The sequence below is a fragment of the Nilaparvata lugens genome, chromosome 3 (assembly GCF_014356525.2).
Source record: "Nilaparvata lugens isolate BPH chromosome 3, ASM1435652v1, whole genome shotgun sequence".
Lineage (NCBI taxonomy): Eukaryota > Metazoa > Arthropoda > Insecta > Hemiptera > Delphacidae > Nilaparvata > Nilaparvata lugens.
Window position 1 is genome coordinate 81,366,702 of NC_052506.1, and position 17,643 is coordinate 81,384,344.

At 33.5% G+C, this 17,643-nt stretch overlaps 1 protein-coding gene across 2 annotated transcripts in view; it reads right to left on the reverse strand.

Annotated features, from left to right (window-relative positions):
- The window catches only part of LOC111052236 (venom dipeptidyl peptidase 4), a 57,830-nt gene that overhangs the window by 18,154 nt on the left and 22,033 nt on the right, over positions 1-17,643 (reverse strand). For both annotated transcript variants that reach the window (XM_039424770.1, XM_039424771.1), the window contains exons 4-7: positions 15,327-15,523; positions 12,145-12,317; positions 10,840-10,943; positions 14-137 (exon numbers count right to left, since the gene is read on the reverse strand). In XM_039424770.1, the coding sequence (XP_039280704.1) occupies positions 14-137; positions 10,840-10,943; positions 12,145-12,317; positions 15,327-15,523 (598 nt within the window). The remainder of the gene's footprint in view (positions 1-13; positions 138-10,839; positions 10,944-12,144; positions 12,318-15,326; positions 15,524-17,643) is intronic.

Consider the following 17,643-nt stretch of genomic DNA (forward strand, 5'->3'; position numbering starts at 1 on the left):
AATTGTCTTTTACCTTTTGACATTTACTGGTCGTGACGTCACACATGTTAGTAACAACATAGTTCTGAATGCGATTGGCCCATGCAACAACCACATTCTTCTCATCTGCCCAGTCCAGCTGTACAGCAATGTTCTCCCTAGAATTTTAGCAAGCGAAAACAGTTTATTAGTTTTTTCAACAAATTTTATTCTTGATATATTTTGCCACTTGTGGGACAAGGTCAAAGATTAACCTGGGCCAGACTTCCCACGAAGTGAACATGTGTCAGAAAGCCCATGGGGTCAAAGGTCAAGATGTGCCAGAATTCCCATGGGCTCGAAGGTCAAACTGTGCCAGAATGCCCATGGGGTCAAAGGTCAAATTTCGAAAGAAATTAATAAAAAGAAAGAATCTTTCATGAAAAATAATCTGGAGAAAATAAATCGACTCCCCACCCTCTGGGCAGTGTATATATAGTGCAGACACTTGTGTAGGGCCATCAGTGTTCAGCCAAGAGCCATAAGACACACGTATAGACCTGTTCAGATATTAGTGTTATAGAATCCAACGTTTCAGACAGTGTGGTGCTGGCCAACATTATTTTGTGAAGATTCTAGCACACAGACATCGCCACACCACCGACGCTCATCATTTTCGATCTTCAATTGTGTGAAAAACGTTAGTACACACAAGTGTTTTCCATTGTCTGTTCTGAGAAGAGATGAAGATATGTTCTATTTTGCTCATCAGATGGAGCTGTATTGATTTGTATGACTATTCATTTATTTCGTTTAGTGTTGTCACCTCATGATGTATTGCATAGCATATTTTGTAAATAATTGTCTTTCTGTCTGATGAGCTCTGTAAATGATAATATGTCAGCAGATCCATATGATTGTAGACGATGTTTCTTCTCAAAAGAAACGTTGAATGAACTGAGGTTGGGCTAGGTGTGCAGAATAGTTACCTACTCACAGTAACTTCTGCCAACCTAACCTAGCCCCAAAATATCGAACAATAGTTGATTTCAATCAAAGTCAAACTTATCAGTAGACCATCTGGTACAATCACAATTTATTGAAGCTATCACGATTTAATTCGAAGAAGATAGAATACATTGATTTCCTAAGCAACTTCACAGGAAAATTTATCATTGGAGGAGACTTCAATTCGAAGAATACACATTGGGGGTCCCGACTGACCACAATTGAAGAAAAGGAGCTATTACTGGCTGTTAATGAATACCACTGCGATGTTCCCTCAATAAGGAAACCATCTTACTGGCCAACAGACTAAACAAAAATTCCAGACCTGATAGAATTTTTCATCACAAAAAATATTTTACCAAACTGTGTTAAAGTTGAAGAAGAATTTGATTTCAACTCTGACCATTCGCCAATAGTTTTGACAATGCACAGAGCAGCTGTTGAGAAAGAAATGACACCTAGACTCATCAACAGGTACACAGATTCAGAAACTTTCAAAAATATGATAATAAACTTGAACATATCTCTGCAAACTATAAACGAACTAGAAAGTGAGGTTCGGGAGTTTGTAATTAATATCCAACAATGTGCCTGGGAAAATACACCACTACTTCAAAGAAGGATTTTCAAAGGTAATTGCTAACCAGGATCTGATTCTCAGAATTCGATTGTAGTAATGAAGACACGGTCCAATGAAATGAGACGGGCAACTCGAAGCTTGATAAACGGCAGCAGAAGTTGCATAAACAGAAATGGAGGCTATTTAGAATTCCTGTAAGCAGTGAGCATGATATTTTACTTGATTACCATCTGAAGGATTGCCATCAGTTTTTATAATTCTGTCATTCATCTACTTTGAATTATTATTCTATGAATAAATTTTGTTGGATCTTGTAGAAGTGTATGATTAATATTTTATATAGGATTTAGGCTATATGCTACAGAAAATAATGCAAAAATCAGGTGATATTTCCCTTTAGGATCATCACTTGATGCATGCTGTTTGTGAATTTCCTCATTTTGAAGGTGTTCATCCCAGATATTAGTAGTTGTGAACACTAACTTCTTTTTCCTAAAAAAAGTTGAGCTACTACGGAACTGGGCACTATACCCTGAAACTTCTTAGGTCTTATCTTTTTAATCGCTCTCAATTAGTGACAGTGGAGAGTGACAGTAACAAGTCCTCCATTCTCGGTGTGAAATCTGGAGTGCCACAGGGCTCTGTATGGGATCCTTTCCTTTTTCTCGTAATGGTTAACGATCTGCCTGCCTGTATGGGGACCGACACTGTACTGTACGCGAATGACATCACATTTATAAATAGAAGTCCTTATTTACAAAGCCTTATCCGGGAAGCTGAAAGTGTAAGGGAACGAGCTGCTACCTGCTTCACAACAAATGGATTTGTTCTGAACGAAGATAAAACTGAACAAGTTAATTTCAATTTTAAACATGGTGCTCCACACAATAATCCGTCTAGTGTGAAGTTCCTAGGCATCCACTTGGACCCTAAACTCACATGGGAACCTCATGTGAAATATATAAGCAGTAAGCTGTGCAGAGTAATTTTCTACCTGCGAGGTCTTGCTAATGAGGTATCAAGCGAATATTTAAGAACAGCATATTTCTCATTTTCCTACAGATACCTTGAAAAGTGACCATTCATGCACTGATTGCAGGCCACAAAGAATCACTTTTCCGCACTAGTGCGCAAAGTGAGTACTTTGCGTACTCCAGATTTGCAGCATGACAATGCAAAATAGTTAGTAGGTTATATGGAGCACCAATGCAGGAAAATCAAAATCATGTTGGTAATACTGACTGTGGCATAGTGAGGTTATAATGGTTATAATGGCAGTGGAGAACAGCGTTGCCTTGCCATTATGTGCCTTGATTATAGTAATTTCAATGCTTACATAAGATAAACCCCCTTCAAGCAGTCAGATGAATTTCCAATTGAATCACTAATCATTATAATTTAATTATCATTATCCAATTTTAAATAAATTAATGTTTTTATCAATAATGAAATTACTCAGAAAAACATTTGATGGATTTCAGGGAATTTTACCCATAATTACCCACTTTTCATATTCAATGGTAACTGTGAGGAAAATTTAATGTGGAATATGTGTGCAAAGCTCATTTGCTGGACTCAAGAAACCATTATTCCGCACTCACATACGGCTCATGTTTAATAGTATATTTCGCACCTAGGGCCGAGAATGAGACTTTTCCGGCTCGAAATCGGTTTTCAAGTGCGAGGCCGTAGGCCGAGAGCCGGAAACACATTTTTGCCTGTGGTGCGAATGCTATTTTTTGCCACACAAAAAATAAAACTATATATATATATATATAATTGTTTATTAGGCACTTCCAAAAGCAAAACTGGAAGGTCTTACTAATCAGCTCTAGCAAATCAGAGGTAATCTGAATATCAAGAAATTCTCTGAGTATTTTTATATATATATTTTTTTTTAAATTTTCAGTGAATACAATTACAAATCATATAAATATGATCGGGAGAGAACAGTAGGCATAGCTCAAACTATTCTGTTCCCAAATTTTGATAATGAATAACATGTCCGAAAAATAGGTTGGTTTTAGTAGTTTCAAGTAGTTCCAAAATTATCCACCAGGTTTAGTGGTAAACACAGTACTTAAGCTGAGTAGATTTCAATTTGTTTAAATAACTTAAAATATTATGTTCAATTATGTTTTAATGTGGGAGGTTGAGTATATACTTTTCTATTCTCTTAAATTGCAATAAGATGATATTATTATGTTTTGATTCTTGAATAATAAACACAAATAATGATGATTTTTTTTTTGGATCAGCTGTTTTAGCGCACTTGAAATTTGGACAATCTGGATGTCAACAATGCTTGTTATCAGAAGTTGAGGCTGGAAGTTCTATCCTACTCTGAAAATTGAATTTGAATAGTTTAAAATATATCTTATTTGTATTTCATTCATCCAAATAGAATGATAGTATCTTTTTACAAAATACTTTATTCAATCCTAGTTGCATAAATATTGATTCCGTTGATAAACTATTTTGTAAAAACGTACACTTCAAATCAGAATCAGCTGAATTCAAGGTTATTTTACAGCCTCAGGGCCGTAAAACTTTCACTGGCCTCATCAGAAAACAATCACTTTCGGCCTCCATATGACACACGAAAACCAGCACATTACATCCAGGTGGGGCGAAAACGTTTCTTTCGGTGCAGCAAACTGTCACTTTGTGCACTAGTTGCAAAAATAACTAATAATAAGCTGCCACCTGAATTCCGAACTGCACCTCTCAATATTTGTCTTTGCCTTTCAAGGCAAAGATGTATGATTGGCTGGTACAAAACCCACTTTATAAGCTGGACGAGTTCTTTGATAGAAAAATGAGTGTTTCTTAATTCATCTTCTTGTCAGAGATTAGAGTGTTATGGTATGAATATTTTAGTATATTAGTATGAATATATAATATTACGTAACAGTCAGGTACTTTTATTTATTTACATTCGTTGAAATTGTCTCTTGCTTTCGTGAACTAATGACAAGAAAATATTATTATTATTATTATTATTATTATTATTATTATTAATACTGTACTGAAATCGCAATTTGAGGTTAGAAAAGTGAGAATTGAATACCTGAATTGAATCCATTCACGTAATTTATTTTGATTGAATTGAATTTTATACAAGGAGGAACAATGAATTGCTCAGTTTGTGATAATGATTTACCGATTGATAACGACTACATTGTCTGCAGCAGATGTCAATCCGGTCTTCACTATGGCTGTTCTGGAGTCTCTAAAAATACTTGGAAAGCAAAAGGTAGTCAGAAAAAAGGAGAATGGGAATGTTCAAAATGCAGATCTAATAGGAGCAGATTAAATAGCGTCGAAGATGAACCTACAGAACCCACTTACATCGCGCTTAAATCCATGATGGAAAAACTGTTTGCAAAACAAGAAAAAGTGATCAATGAGAAAATGGATGAAATGATGACGATGATCAAGAATGTCGAAGAGAAAGTAGGAGAAATGAGGAAAGACATCGAAGTGATTCAAGGGGATTCGGCAGCGCTAAGAAAAGAGTTGGAAGACTTGAAAATAACAGTGGAGTGTGAGCGGCAGTATGCAAGATCGAGGAACATCATCATTTCAGGTATACCCTTCAAAAAAAATGAAGATCTAGCTCAGAGCATCACTACTTTACTGGGAAAAATGGAAATAGATATAAGAACGCAAGATATCTCAACTCACCGATTGCCATCAAAAAATGAAAACCATAGTCCTGCTATTCTGCAACTAAACTCGAGAGCGATCAGGGATAGAATCATCAAAGCAGCAAGGAAACGTAAGCCGGATACTGGATTAATTAACCCCGATCTTCCCAAGAAGGCAATATACTTCAATGATCACCTGACGCCCTATTTCAACACACTGATGATGAAGGTAAAGGAGATTAGTAAAAAGAAAAATTATAAATATGTCTGGATGAACGGTGACAGAATCATGGTCAGAAAGGATGAACTTTCCAAAGGTATTAGGATTATAAAGCTAGAAGATTTAGATAAAATGATTTAAATAACACTTAATGATCATTGGCCAAATAAATTATCTATTTTTTACAGTCAAAATTATCAAGTAATCTAATAAGATTATTTTCACTAATATCTGGAAACAAAGAAATTTCTATACATTATTCTTAGTATTATTATCGTTCTGTGATTGTAGGATACTGTTATTATTATTTTTTTTACAGCCTACATAAATATTAATTGCATATTATCATTAATAAATAGTCTATTGTTCTTATTTCAATTTAAAAACAGTAGAAATTGGTAAAATAGAAAAAATATAATATTGTAAGTAGATTCGGTAGATAAGATTATTCAATTAAATAACGATGATTTAAATAATGATGAGGATTTCAGAGTGTTTCAAAATTTAAGTCAATCTAGAGATTTAAAAAAAAAAAAGAGAATCAATTAATGAAGTGAATATTGTTAGCATTAACATTAGATCATTGAGGAAGAATTGGGGTTTTTTGAGAGCAGAAAGTAATGATATAATTAATGAGATAGATGTTTTAGTTCTTAGCGAAATTAATATTAAAAATGAAGAAATCAATTTGTATGGAATTCCAGGATTTGTGAATTTAATGAAATGTAGGTCGGATGGAAGAGGGGGTGGTGGAATAGGAATTTTCTATAAACAATGGTATGAAGTAGAACAATATAATATAGAATTTGAATCGGCTGAACTGGTTGCTATGAAACTCTGTGGTAGAAGTAAGACTGTAATACTAATAGCAATATACAGACCTCCTAATCTAAATGTGAATCTTTTCAATGAGGAACTAGACAGTTTTTTATCATCTGAAATAATAAAAAATGAAAAAAACATCGTCATAGTGGGAGATATCAACATATGTTACCTAACAAACATGTACGGGGCAAACAATTATATAAATGTGTTATACTCTCATGGCCTATATAACAGTATCCAAAAACCAACAAGAGAAGAAATCTATAATAATACATTGGTATCAACTTGTCTGGATCACGTTAATTTAAAGGTAGACGAAAGTAGCTCCTATATTTCCTTTTAATTGAAAGCAAGGTTGCAGATCACTATTGGACAGGAGTTAAATTACTGAAAAACCACACAGATGAAGATCAATGTTCTATAGAAGATGAACATAAAGCTATTATATTAACAAGGAAGGTTAATGAATTGATTCGAGCTGAAAATTGGTGGCCAATATTAGATTTAAGAGAACCATCAGAGATTTATAACGAGCTAGTTAGGAGGTTCCATAGCATTTATTATAGGAGTATAATAAAGGTCAAGTTAAGAGCAAATAATATACATAATCCCTGGTTCAATGATAGTATAAAGCGAATGATAGAAAGAAAAAATGAGGTTTGGAAAATGGTTAAGAGAGACAAATATAATATAGATCTGAGAAATCAATTTAAAATTATTAGAAATAAGTTGATTGACTTGATTAGAAAGGAAAAAATGAATTATTATTTTAAAGTGTTTAACAATAACTTTAATAACACGAAGAAAACTTGGGAAATCATAAATCAATTTGTTAACAAGAAGAAAAGACCAGCTCTAAAACAATCAATTAAGGCTAATTTTAATTTAAATGAAAATAATCAAATAATGAACTTAACAGAGAGTTTTAACGATTTAGCAAGTCTCAAATTCAGAAGCAAATTACTGCAGTATGCAGATGATAATATTCTATATATGGTACAAACTGATCTGAATATAGGTATGAGATACATGCAGAAAGACTTGAACTTAGCGAATAAGTATTTTTTCAATAATGCTATCAAGATAAATTCAAAAAAAACTAAAGTTATTATATTTAGAAATCATAGAATCAATATCAATATACACAACCATAGGTTAATATGCCATAAGGTAAATTGTCTTAGAGATAGGTTGAGAAATGATTGTACATGTCAACAATTAGAGTTCAATGAAAGTATTAAACATTTGGGAGTGTTTTTTGATGCAGACATGCGATTTGGTTCACATAATGATAGCATTTTGAAAATTATGAAGGCTGCTCTGTATAAGTGCTCTAGAATTAGCAGGTGCTTTCCATTAGTACTAAAAGAATAGTCTATTTTTCCATGATACAAGGTGTAATATTTTATGGAATAACATTGCATAGTTTGGCACCAAGTTATTTGAAGCAGCCTGTCTATGATGTAGTTAGGAGAATAACGCAAACTTTGTTCAATGGAATTGAGATTCACTTGTTGGGTATCATGTCAATGGAAGCTCTTGCTAAATATACTGACCTGTCTAGAAATTATTTTAAAAATGAATTCAGGGAAGTTAATGAGATAGGTTATGGTTTAAGAAATAGGGCATTTAGACCGCAAAGATATAATAATAACTATGGTAAGAGATTATCAAAATTTAGAATTCCTTACCTGCTGAATTGTCTGCCACCTGAGTTGAGAAATTTGCAAGGAAAAAGCGAATTGAGAACAAAATTGAAAGATTTCTTTATAAGAATAGCTGAATAGGATAAAACATCTTTTTCCAAGTGATTTTATTATGTGTTAGTGTGTTAACATTTAGTCAGGTTAGTAAGTAGTCAAGTTATAAATATGTAAAGTTAGTAGCATACTAAAGTTAGTGAACAGAGAAGAAAAGGAAACATAAAAATAAAAAATTCCAATAGGCTAGATTGATTTTAATATGGAAAATAGAAAGAAAGTATTGTATGTAAAATGTAATATGCTGATAGGTTTAAGATTATAAAAAATATTGTAATGAATTATTACTGATGTTTATAAATTTTGAAGGTTATTTGATTGTGCTTCTGTGTTGTGTTCGTTTGTGTAATCTCTAGTCTGACGGCTACGGCCATCTGAATTTCGTTAATTGTGTATGAACAGTCAAAGAATTAAAGAGCGACTCAAGTGGTGAAAATCGGAACTTACTGTATGTCAAACTCTCAAGAATTTCCTCATTGTAGAATAAATACAGTAATGATTGAATGTGAATATATTATTATTATTATGTAAATGATTTTGACACTCCTCAATTAGCTATAAGCTAGAGGAGTAACTAAAAGCACTGAGTGTATTATGATTGTAATGTAATTTGAAAAAAAGAATAAATTAAATTGAATTGAATTGAATTGAATTATTATTATTATTATTATATTATTATTATTATTATTTATTATTATTATTATATTATTATTATTATTATTATTATTATTACTTTATCATAGAACTTACCTTTTCCCATTCATACTCATTCGAAAGCTTATGAAATGAAGAAGTTTTTAAAATATTGAAACCACTATAATTACCCGGAGAAAAATCGAGAAAAAACGGTTTGAAATTTGACTTTGAAATGAAGAATGGCATTTTTTCAAGTTTAAGCCCAAATGAAAAACTGCAAAATATCTAACAACAAATAAAATTGCATTAATCTTGTTGGAAATGTTTTTCTTTTTCCAACAATACCCTTGAAATTGAAATTTGACCAGTAGTTTTCGAGTTATTGAGTATTTAATGACCGGAAGTAGGCATATTCTGAAAATATCGAAAAATCTATATATCTCGAAAACTAAGGTCAATAGAAAAAAGTTTACTGAACATTTTTTGTCAAAAATGTCGATTAGAATCTTTGGTCAACGGCTTACGACCTTGGTGGGACACTCTGTTTATACTTTTTTATTTTAGGCATTGAGAAGTTTTGGGCTGCCTGTTGTCTCCACCCAATTAGGGTGCGTTTAGACACAGTTAGCGGTCTCAGGAGACAATAGATATAGGTACATTCATGAACATACTCTTCTAATACAACTCAAAAAGTGTGAACGCTCTCTGTGAACGCACACCATTATTCCACATCTTTTGTGTCAGAGACATTGCTTGAAACAGTAATTACATCATAGATTAGCACAGAGACATATTGAAGTGATCATGAATGAATGAATGAATGAATAACATAATCATTGAAATGAATGAATCCAAAGTGAATGTAAATCAATAGAACCAATTGCATCAAACTTTTGAACTATTTTTCAACTATTATTATCATCATTATCCAGGCAAAAAATCGTGTGATTATACACAGAGTGAGTCATATGTATGGAAACCCCTCAATAAGTTGGAGACTGTTGTGGATATAATAATGATACTGCCGCTTTTAGGATATGTGGTTGGTCAAATACACTACCTTTTGATGTACAACTGAATTTCAACCCTTCATAAAGGGGTGACTTAGGGGTTGTAACTCGAATATTTTAAATGTAAACACCCATTGTGTGGTACATCATTTTAAAGGCCTTTTCAAAACAAGGAAGATAACATCAATCAAAATTTTCTATGATACTTGTCCCTAAGTATCATAGAACATTTTTATTGATGTATTTCTTGTTTTGAAAAGGCCTTCAAAATGATGTATCACACAATGGGTGTTCACATTCAAAATATTTGAGTTACAACACGTCATTTCTTTAAAGACTAGAACTTCAATCAGCCGCCATTTAGGATACAAGTTTCATAGAACATTTCAATCTATGTTATCTTCTTTGTTTTAAAAAGGCATCTAAAATGATGTACCAAACAATGGGTGTTTACATTTAATATATTCGAGTTACAACCCCTAAGTCACCCCCCTTATGAGGGGTTGGAATTCAGTTGTATGTCAAAAGGTAGAGTATTCAACCAATAACTTATTCTGAAAGTGGCAGTTATCTACAACAGTCTCCAACTTATTGAGGGGTTCCCATACATATGACTCACTCTGTATATCTGGAAGGACTTGACATCCTTCATTAATGTTGTGAATTTTCGCTCTATTTAGTGCATCATATCCCAGCATGCACTCATCCCTTCCCTTTCTTATTTAAGGCTTCTATTGAAGATCAAGGAAAGAGAGATCTAATCTGACAAAATCTGATCATCACGCTAACTCCACACCGCAAATGACAATGTGAATCAAATATTTATAAATTTATTTCTGTTATTTTTTGGCTTTGAATGATTGAATAAGATCTGGAAATTTACTCTCCATCGCGTTCTCCCTGGGTTCTCCTCATCCTTCCTGTAAATCAACTACTATACGAAGTATTAGAATATGCTAGTATCATCATGGGATGAGTAAAGATTCTGTCATAGGAAATGAGAGGCGATTTTCTGTGTTCAGCAGATTATTTCGATTTGAATGATTAGTGAAAAATTGGAAGTAAAAAAGATTCTGGCAAAAGCATATTGTGCATTTCTGAATGGACATGGTTTGATGGAATATTAGTGAAGAAATATATCAATGAATATTGATGGATAAACTAATACAACATTGAATAAATTGTTACATACTCTGTCACAAGATCCACAGGCGGTTTTAAACCATCTATGACGATTTCCTTTTTAGTCTTCAGAGAAATTATATGTACACTTGCCACTGGGATAGGAGTTCCTGGCTGAATAAACATGCAAATATATCCATATGATGATGAGGAAGAATATTGAAGTTTTATGAAAATTGGAGAAATACTCTAGCTGACAAAAGATTCGAGTTTTTTATCAACCAAGCAGAGTTACTTCTATAAAAAACATTTTTTGACATTTTCATGAAGATTGAAACGAGATTTGAAACGATTGCAGAACAGGAATTCAACAAAGAAGTAGATAACATATTTTTAAGATCTAGAGAGGACCTATTCATTGGGTACACTGTTACATGGGCGTAGATCCTGGGGGGGGGGACACGGGGGACGCGTCCCCCCCCAATATTCTATGGTATAGGCTATGTCCCCCGGAAAAATTTATTGAAGTTTTTAATTATGATAACATATTTTCATTAGTTCATTTTTTGCACAAGAATTTAGTATGATCGTTTAAGGAGTTCGTCTATTATGTTAATTATGATTGTTACCTAAGTATTTTGTATCTGAAACTCTCTTCAAACAAGGACAGTTACAAGAGTTACAATCAGAAAAATTTTATACTTTGTTTTGAAAAATGTAATTACTCATGAGAATTTATGTTGATAATTGTAACACAGTTTTAGCTATTAAGTAGAAATTACATCTTTGTATGGTTTGTGAGTGGAGAACTTTTTTATGGTTATTTAGCTATCCTGCTTTGGTTGGTAATCAAAACAAACAATACAACTTATGCTGTTTTCTATGCTGTTTTTTTGTAAATAATTTGTATTTAGTAAAACTTAGAATTCTATTTATTTACCCACTAAATTTACCACTGCTAAATAACAGGATTTAGGCTAAAACGGATTTGAAGTGAAATATGCTTCAAAAACCATCATTCTAATAAGTTATTTCTCAAAAAAAATCTTCGCTGGGGGGCACCCCCCCACACCCCTCTCTACTGGGGTGCTCCCAGATCCCCAATGTCAAACACCTATCCACGCCAATGCACTGTTATGAGCCAATGGGAAACCTCCTTGCCTTTGCCTGCAAATTTTGAGGATGCTGATCTTCATCAAGATCACTCGCTGTTAAGATTATTGTTTTTCTCTTATGAATTATTTTTCAAATTTATTGGTGGTGTTGAAACTTATATGAATTCCACAACAATCCTTCATGAATATAATTACTCTCAATGACTCTAATAGTTTGAATTGAAAGAATCTCACTATAACACTATAACTTAGTTACTCACCTTTGGCATTCTGGTCGCCACGTCTTGCGCATATTGGTAAGTAGTTTTACTAAAAAATTCCGAATAACTCGGATAGTGTTCTGTTGGTACATTGGAATCATTAAACGAAAGGTAGCTCATAAAAGCACCATCAGTCGAAAAATAAAATGCTCTAGTTTTTTCATAAATCCGATCTGAAATAAATCATAGACTTGTGTGTAGAAGAATGAGGAACATGAATAGATGACGAAATATGATATAGATGATGGGGCAAAAAGTTCTAATTTGGTAGGTATTTTCAGTTCCATCCAAAATTTGTGTTTTCACAACGGTTTTTGCGTTTTCTCGGTTTTTCTGAGAACTAATGAACAAAGAAATATTCGAATTCACTATGATATACTGAAAACAAATTTTCTTAATCTAAGAAGCTGGAGCTAAAACCATAGAAAGGGCAATCACGAAAGCATACACTATGCTTATTTAAGATTAAACCTTCTAGATCAGTGGTTCCCAACTTCTCATTTAAGGCGACCCACTTTTGAATGTTTTTCATTCTCACGATTCACTAAGTTTTCATTATCCTCAAAAAAATGAAAATAGATTTCATAAAGACATTCATTCATTACATAAGATCGAAAATTCCTGGAAAACTCCTGGGAATCTTGAATTCTAGAAGTGTTGTTCTTTGATATTTTCAAAGCATTTATGAAAATTCTTACTCCAGTCCTTGAAAAATTGAATCTTCTTCAATGTTTCTGACCCGATAGCTCTCAGATCTGCTGATGATAAATTGATTAGTTACTGTCACTTTTACTATTATAGGCTATGTATGATTTTGTCACATACTTCTATATCTTGATCGAATAATAATAATAGTAGTTATGATAATCAGATACCGGTAAGAGTTAGTATGACTTCAGGATGTTATCATATCAGCAATGCGATTATTATGAAGTACCATAACTACTCTCATGATAAATTATCTCGATCGCTCTTATCATAACATTTTCCCTCCCTCTCAATAATGGATTTTAGATTTCTTTTGATTGGTTGGGTTTTATTTAATCTCTTTCTGGAATCTTGCTGTTGACATGGCATTCCCTATCTCTCTCAGTGGGTTTCAATTCTCTTACTCTCTGCCTGAGCTGTCTTCCCTTGCCACAGTCGACATTGTATTCATCATTGAATTTTAAGTTCTTTTCTATTAAAAACTCTCAGAAAAATTTGAGTCCTTTTTTGATTTCTCAATGCTCATCTTTTCTTGTATACTAAAATTAAAACTCCTCCCAGTTCGACTTCATACGCGTTAACATCACAATCACCACAATTCGATTTATAAACTCCACTCTTTTTACTGTTATCAATTATTGACCGAAGCGAAGCTGAGGTCTTAGTTTCGACTCGATCGGCTATTGTCTGTTTGTTTGTTTGTACCGCAGTAACAGTCGCAGTTATTGTCCGATTTGGTATGCAAGTTCTTTGAAACAAGGCGCAGAAACGTATGTGTAACGGTTTTTTGTAAGACTTCCGGTTTTTTTGTAATATTTAAAAAAACGTAGAATAACCTCAAAAGTATCTTTGAAGATACAGCAGCTCATCTTCCTACTTTTTCGCAACCACTGCTACCAGGGCATGGTGTCCAAGGCGGTCACACCGTGGGACCCAGGTTCGAATCTCGGTCCGACCAGATTTTTTTTACAGACAAATACCAATTGTTTTATCTTATTCCAATAATATATCATTATAAAATTATAATTATGACTATACTAATATTGAATCATCTTATTATTATTAAATTGATTTATCAAATTAATTGAATAAATTATTCTTAAAAAAATCTTTAATATCAATACATAAATAACTATTATTATCTATGTTAAACATAACTCAACTATTTTAGTTGTGGACAATTTTTATAATCATTACTAGGCTATCAGTTATTATTTAAGTTATTTTTAACTGAATTTTCAGTTTATCAGGTACAATTATTATTGTATTGTATGCATTTTTTGTGCATTTTTGTGTCGCTCTACAGTGTCAAGTCTTTTGTTTTCCTTTTGGTATGAGATCGGAAACCGATTTGTGAGCATTAACATTCTGCATAGGCATAACAAGTCATAACATTGGATCCACTTTTCATGAAAAACATCATTAGCAACCTCCTGTCATTGTCACCAACAAACCCATCTTATTTAGAATCATTTTCCATCTCACCATCGTCTGTGAGACGATTCATCATCTAAATTGCCTACTGCATGATTATTCCATTTTCCGTCAGTTGACCGATTTCTTATAATTAATTATTAGAAAAGTTGTAATATGTTTATATTGTGAATATGGAGACGATATAAAGGTACCTCCTTGATAAGTCCGGTGTCCCTGCAAACAGTGTCTCTAGCACTTTCAATGGAGAAAATAATAGATGACATGACTATATCTTCACAATAATATACTGTACTTACTGGCCCTTCTCATTAGATTGAGAGTTGTATTCATGAGCGAGGTCTACTGTTCGCAGAACTACTAGTTATATCCCTACAGCTGAAAATACTTTTTTAAATGGGCATCGTTCTGGGAGCCACATCGAAACTATTTTCCCACAGATTTCTACCTACTTTATCTCATACAAGACCAAGGTAGCCATAGATAGACCAAGCTGTTGTCCATGACTCTCTCCTGGAGAGTCATCTGTATAGAGTTATCTATAAAGTTACCTGTGGAGCTATATCTGCAGCTTCATCTGTAGAGTATATTTCTGTAGAGTGTATTTGTAGAGTTATCAGTCGAGTTGTCAAGTTGTCATGTTATAGCTTCTGGAGAGATATCATAAACTCTCCATTCATCTCATTTTACAAATTCTAAAATCATTTTGATTAATCAGTGGCTATTGCAATTCCAAGTTATTAGCATTGAATATGGAAATGAACTTCACCTTCATAATAACAGAATAAATCAATGAATAACACTTCATAAACTGTCTTTTTCCCTTCACGACTACTCTGGAATATTAATAAAAATAGAAATCTTAGTACCCTTTTTAAAATTGTTTAATCATAACATGTTTTGGCTATATGATGCCATTATCAAGTGATTAAGAAGGGTACATAGATTTCTATTTTCATTAATATTCATATGATAAACTTATACATCAATTTATTGATTATAATTCCCTTGACTGTGGAAGTTTGTTAATCTTCAATTACCTTCATAAACCCAGTCACAGACTCCGTTGAATATAATGCCTGGCACTCCATTGAATGTCAACCTGACAACAGTATTGGGAGAATAGGGCGACTCTGTATAGTAAATATCATTTTTCATCACGTAAATAACTGCATTGGATTTGCTTACAAACCGAGCAATTTGCACAAGATCTCCACCGGCGACAGTGTACTGTTTACTAGAAAAAATATTTCATTGAATTATAAAACAGTTTGATCAATAAGTGCACTTGCCAAACACATATTGAGAATTGATTATTGAGATTGGAGATGGATGAACACTGGAAACAACATCTGAGAAAACAGTATAAAATCCTTTTCACCTCATAGACTATGTAACTTTCCTGTGTCAATAGGAAATTTCATAGCAATAATTCAGTGGATTTCGCTGTGATAATAGATTCCAAATAAAGTACTCTAATTCCAAGTATTTGAAGTACTTCAATTCCAAGAACCGGTACCTAGCCAGGAATGTAAATGAAGTTAAAGTGAAATGTAAGTTGAATATCAATTGCAATTGAATGTGGGGTTATAGGAATGTAATATTATTACACATGGGTTTTGGCATAAGAAGTGAACTTTCCAAGATAAAGAAATTAAAAATACAACTATGATTAAGCCTCCGGGCATCCAAATTTTAACTTTCTAAAGTTTGAGACTTTCAGCTCTACTCAAATAAACTTCCAAAGTCCAATGATTCAGAATTCATCTTCCAACTCTCATCCCAACACCTGAAAATACGTACGGTACACATATTGAACTATGAGCAAACAAAAATTACTTTTCATTCGTATCTCTGTTAGAAAGCGAGAGTTCTCTCGCAAACTGTGCAAAGAAAACTCGGCTAGGAGTTTGTAGGATTCGAGTTGGAAGGTTGATTACTGACACATTGATTACAGTATTGTGTTAGAACTCGTAGAGAACGGCCGTATAGTGGAGAGGTAATAGTGTAGTGTAGAAGTAGTGAGCCAGCAGTTTGTTTGCGATTAAAATTGGAACAAAAATATTGCATCGAGTATTGGTCGTCAACCGCGGTATTTTATGCAAGCAAAGCAACCTTAGTCCAGGCAATGAATGATCAAAAAAAAGTATAGAGTGAAAAGTTTGGAAGACAATTTTCGACCCTGCAGTTCTGTTTAGGGTAGTGGGGAGGTAAGCATATCAAAAGTCCCCATGTGCTCCCCCCTGTGCTAAGAGGGTGGGGGTAGTTCAATGGTACCATTTTTTGGTTTCACGCATATAACAGTTTGTTCGCAATTAAAATTGGAAGAAAAATATTGCATCAAGTATCGAATAATGCAGTACGTCCTACTCACTCTGGAAGGCAGCTAAAAAAAATAAAAAGAACCATTCAACAATCTCCTCCTCTCAGAAAGCAGGACAGACAATGGGCAAGGAGTAGTGATGGAAGGGCACAGACATTTGCGGATCATCTTGTAAACGTTTTCCTGCCAAACAACACAGGTGAAGAGGAAACTTTAGAAGCGGATGAGAATACCTTACAGCCGAATCAAGAAATAATGTTTGTCACAGTAGAAGAGGTGAGAAGAGAAATAAGAAATCTGAGTAACAAAAAAACCCTCGATTTGACATGATAACTGGCTCAGTCCTCAAGCACCTACCAAGGAAAGCAAGAGTGAAATTAACAATGCTTCTTCCAGATTAAAACTCGTACCAGGAATATGGAAAGTAGCAGAGGTTATAATGCTACTGAAGCAAAGTAAAGAGCCACATGAAGTATCATCATATAGGCCAATATCATTGTTACCGGTCCTATCCAAGTTGTTTCGGAGGATTTTACTGTGTAGACTAAAACCAATAATTGAGAGACACCACATAATTATAAATCACCAATTTGGCTTCAGAGTGCTTCACTCAACAATAGATCAAGTGCATAGAATTATAAATGTAATAGAGGAGTGCTATGAAGAGAAAAAGTTTGTTCAGCAGCTTGCCTTGATATGGGGCGAGCTTTTGATGAAGTATGGCATGAAGGTCTTATTTTCAAGCTCAAAAAAGTGCTACCAAAGCAATATTCAAATATATTGGAGCAGTGTGTGATTACATAACCTTATCTTTTGGACAACATTAACATTTTATCAAAATTTTTGGAGAAATAGTACAGGCTCAGCCTAGTTTTTCCTCCAATGTCATAATTGTATTATGATTATAGTATTTTATACAATAAATTAATCATAATGGAATTATATTACAATCCTATCTGACTGACAGATACTTTAGGGTCAGGCATGAAAGTTCATATTCTGATTTGAAGGAAATAAAAGCAGGAGTTCCTCAA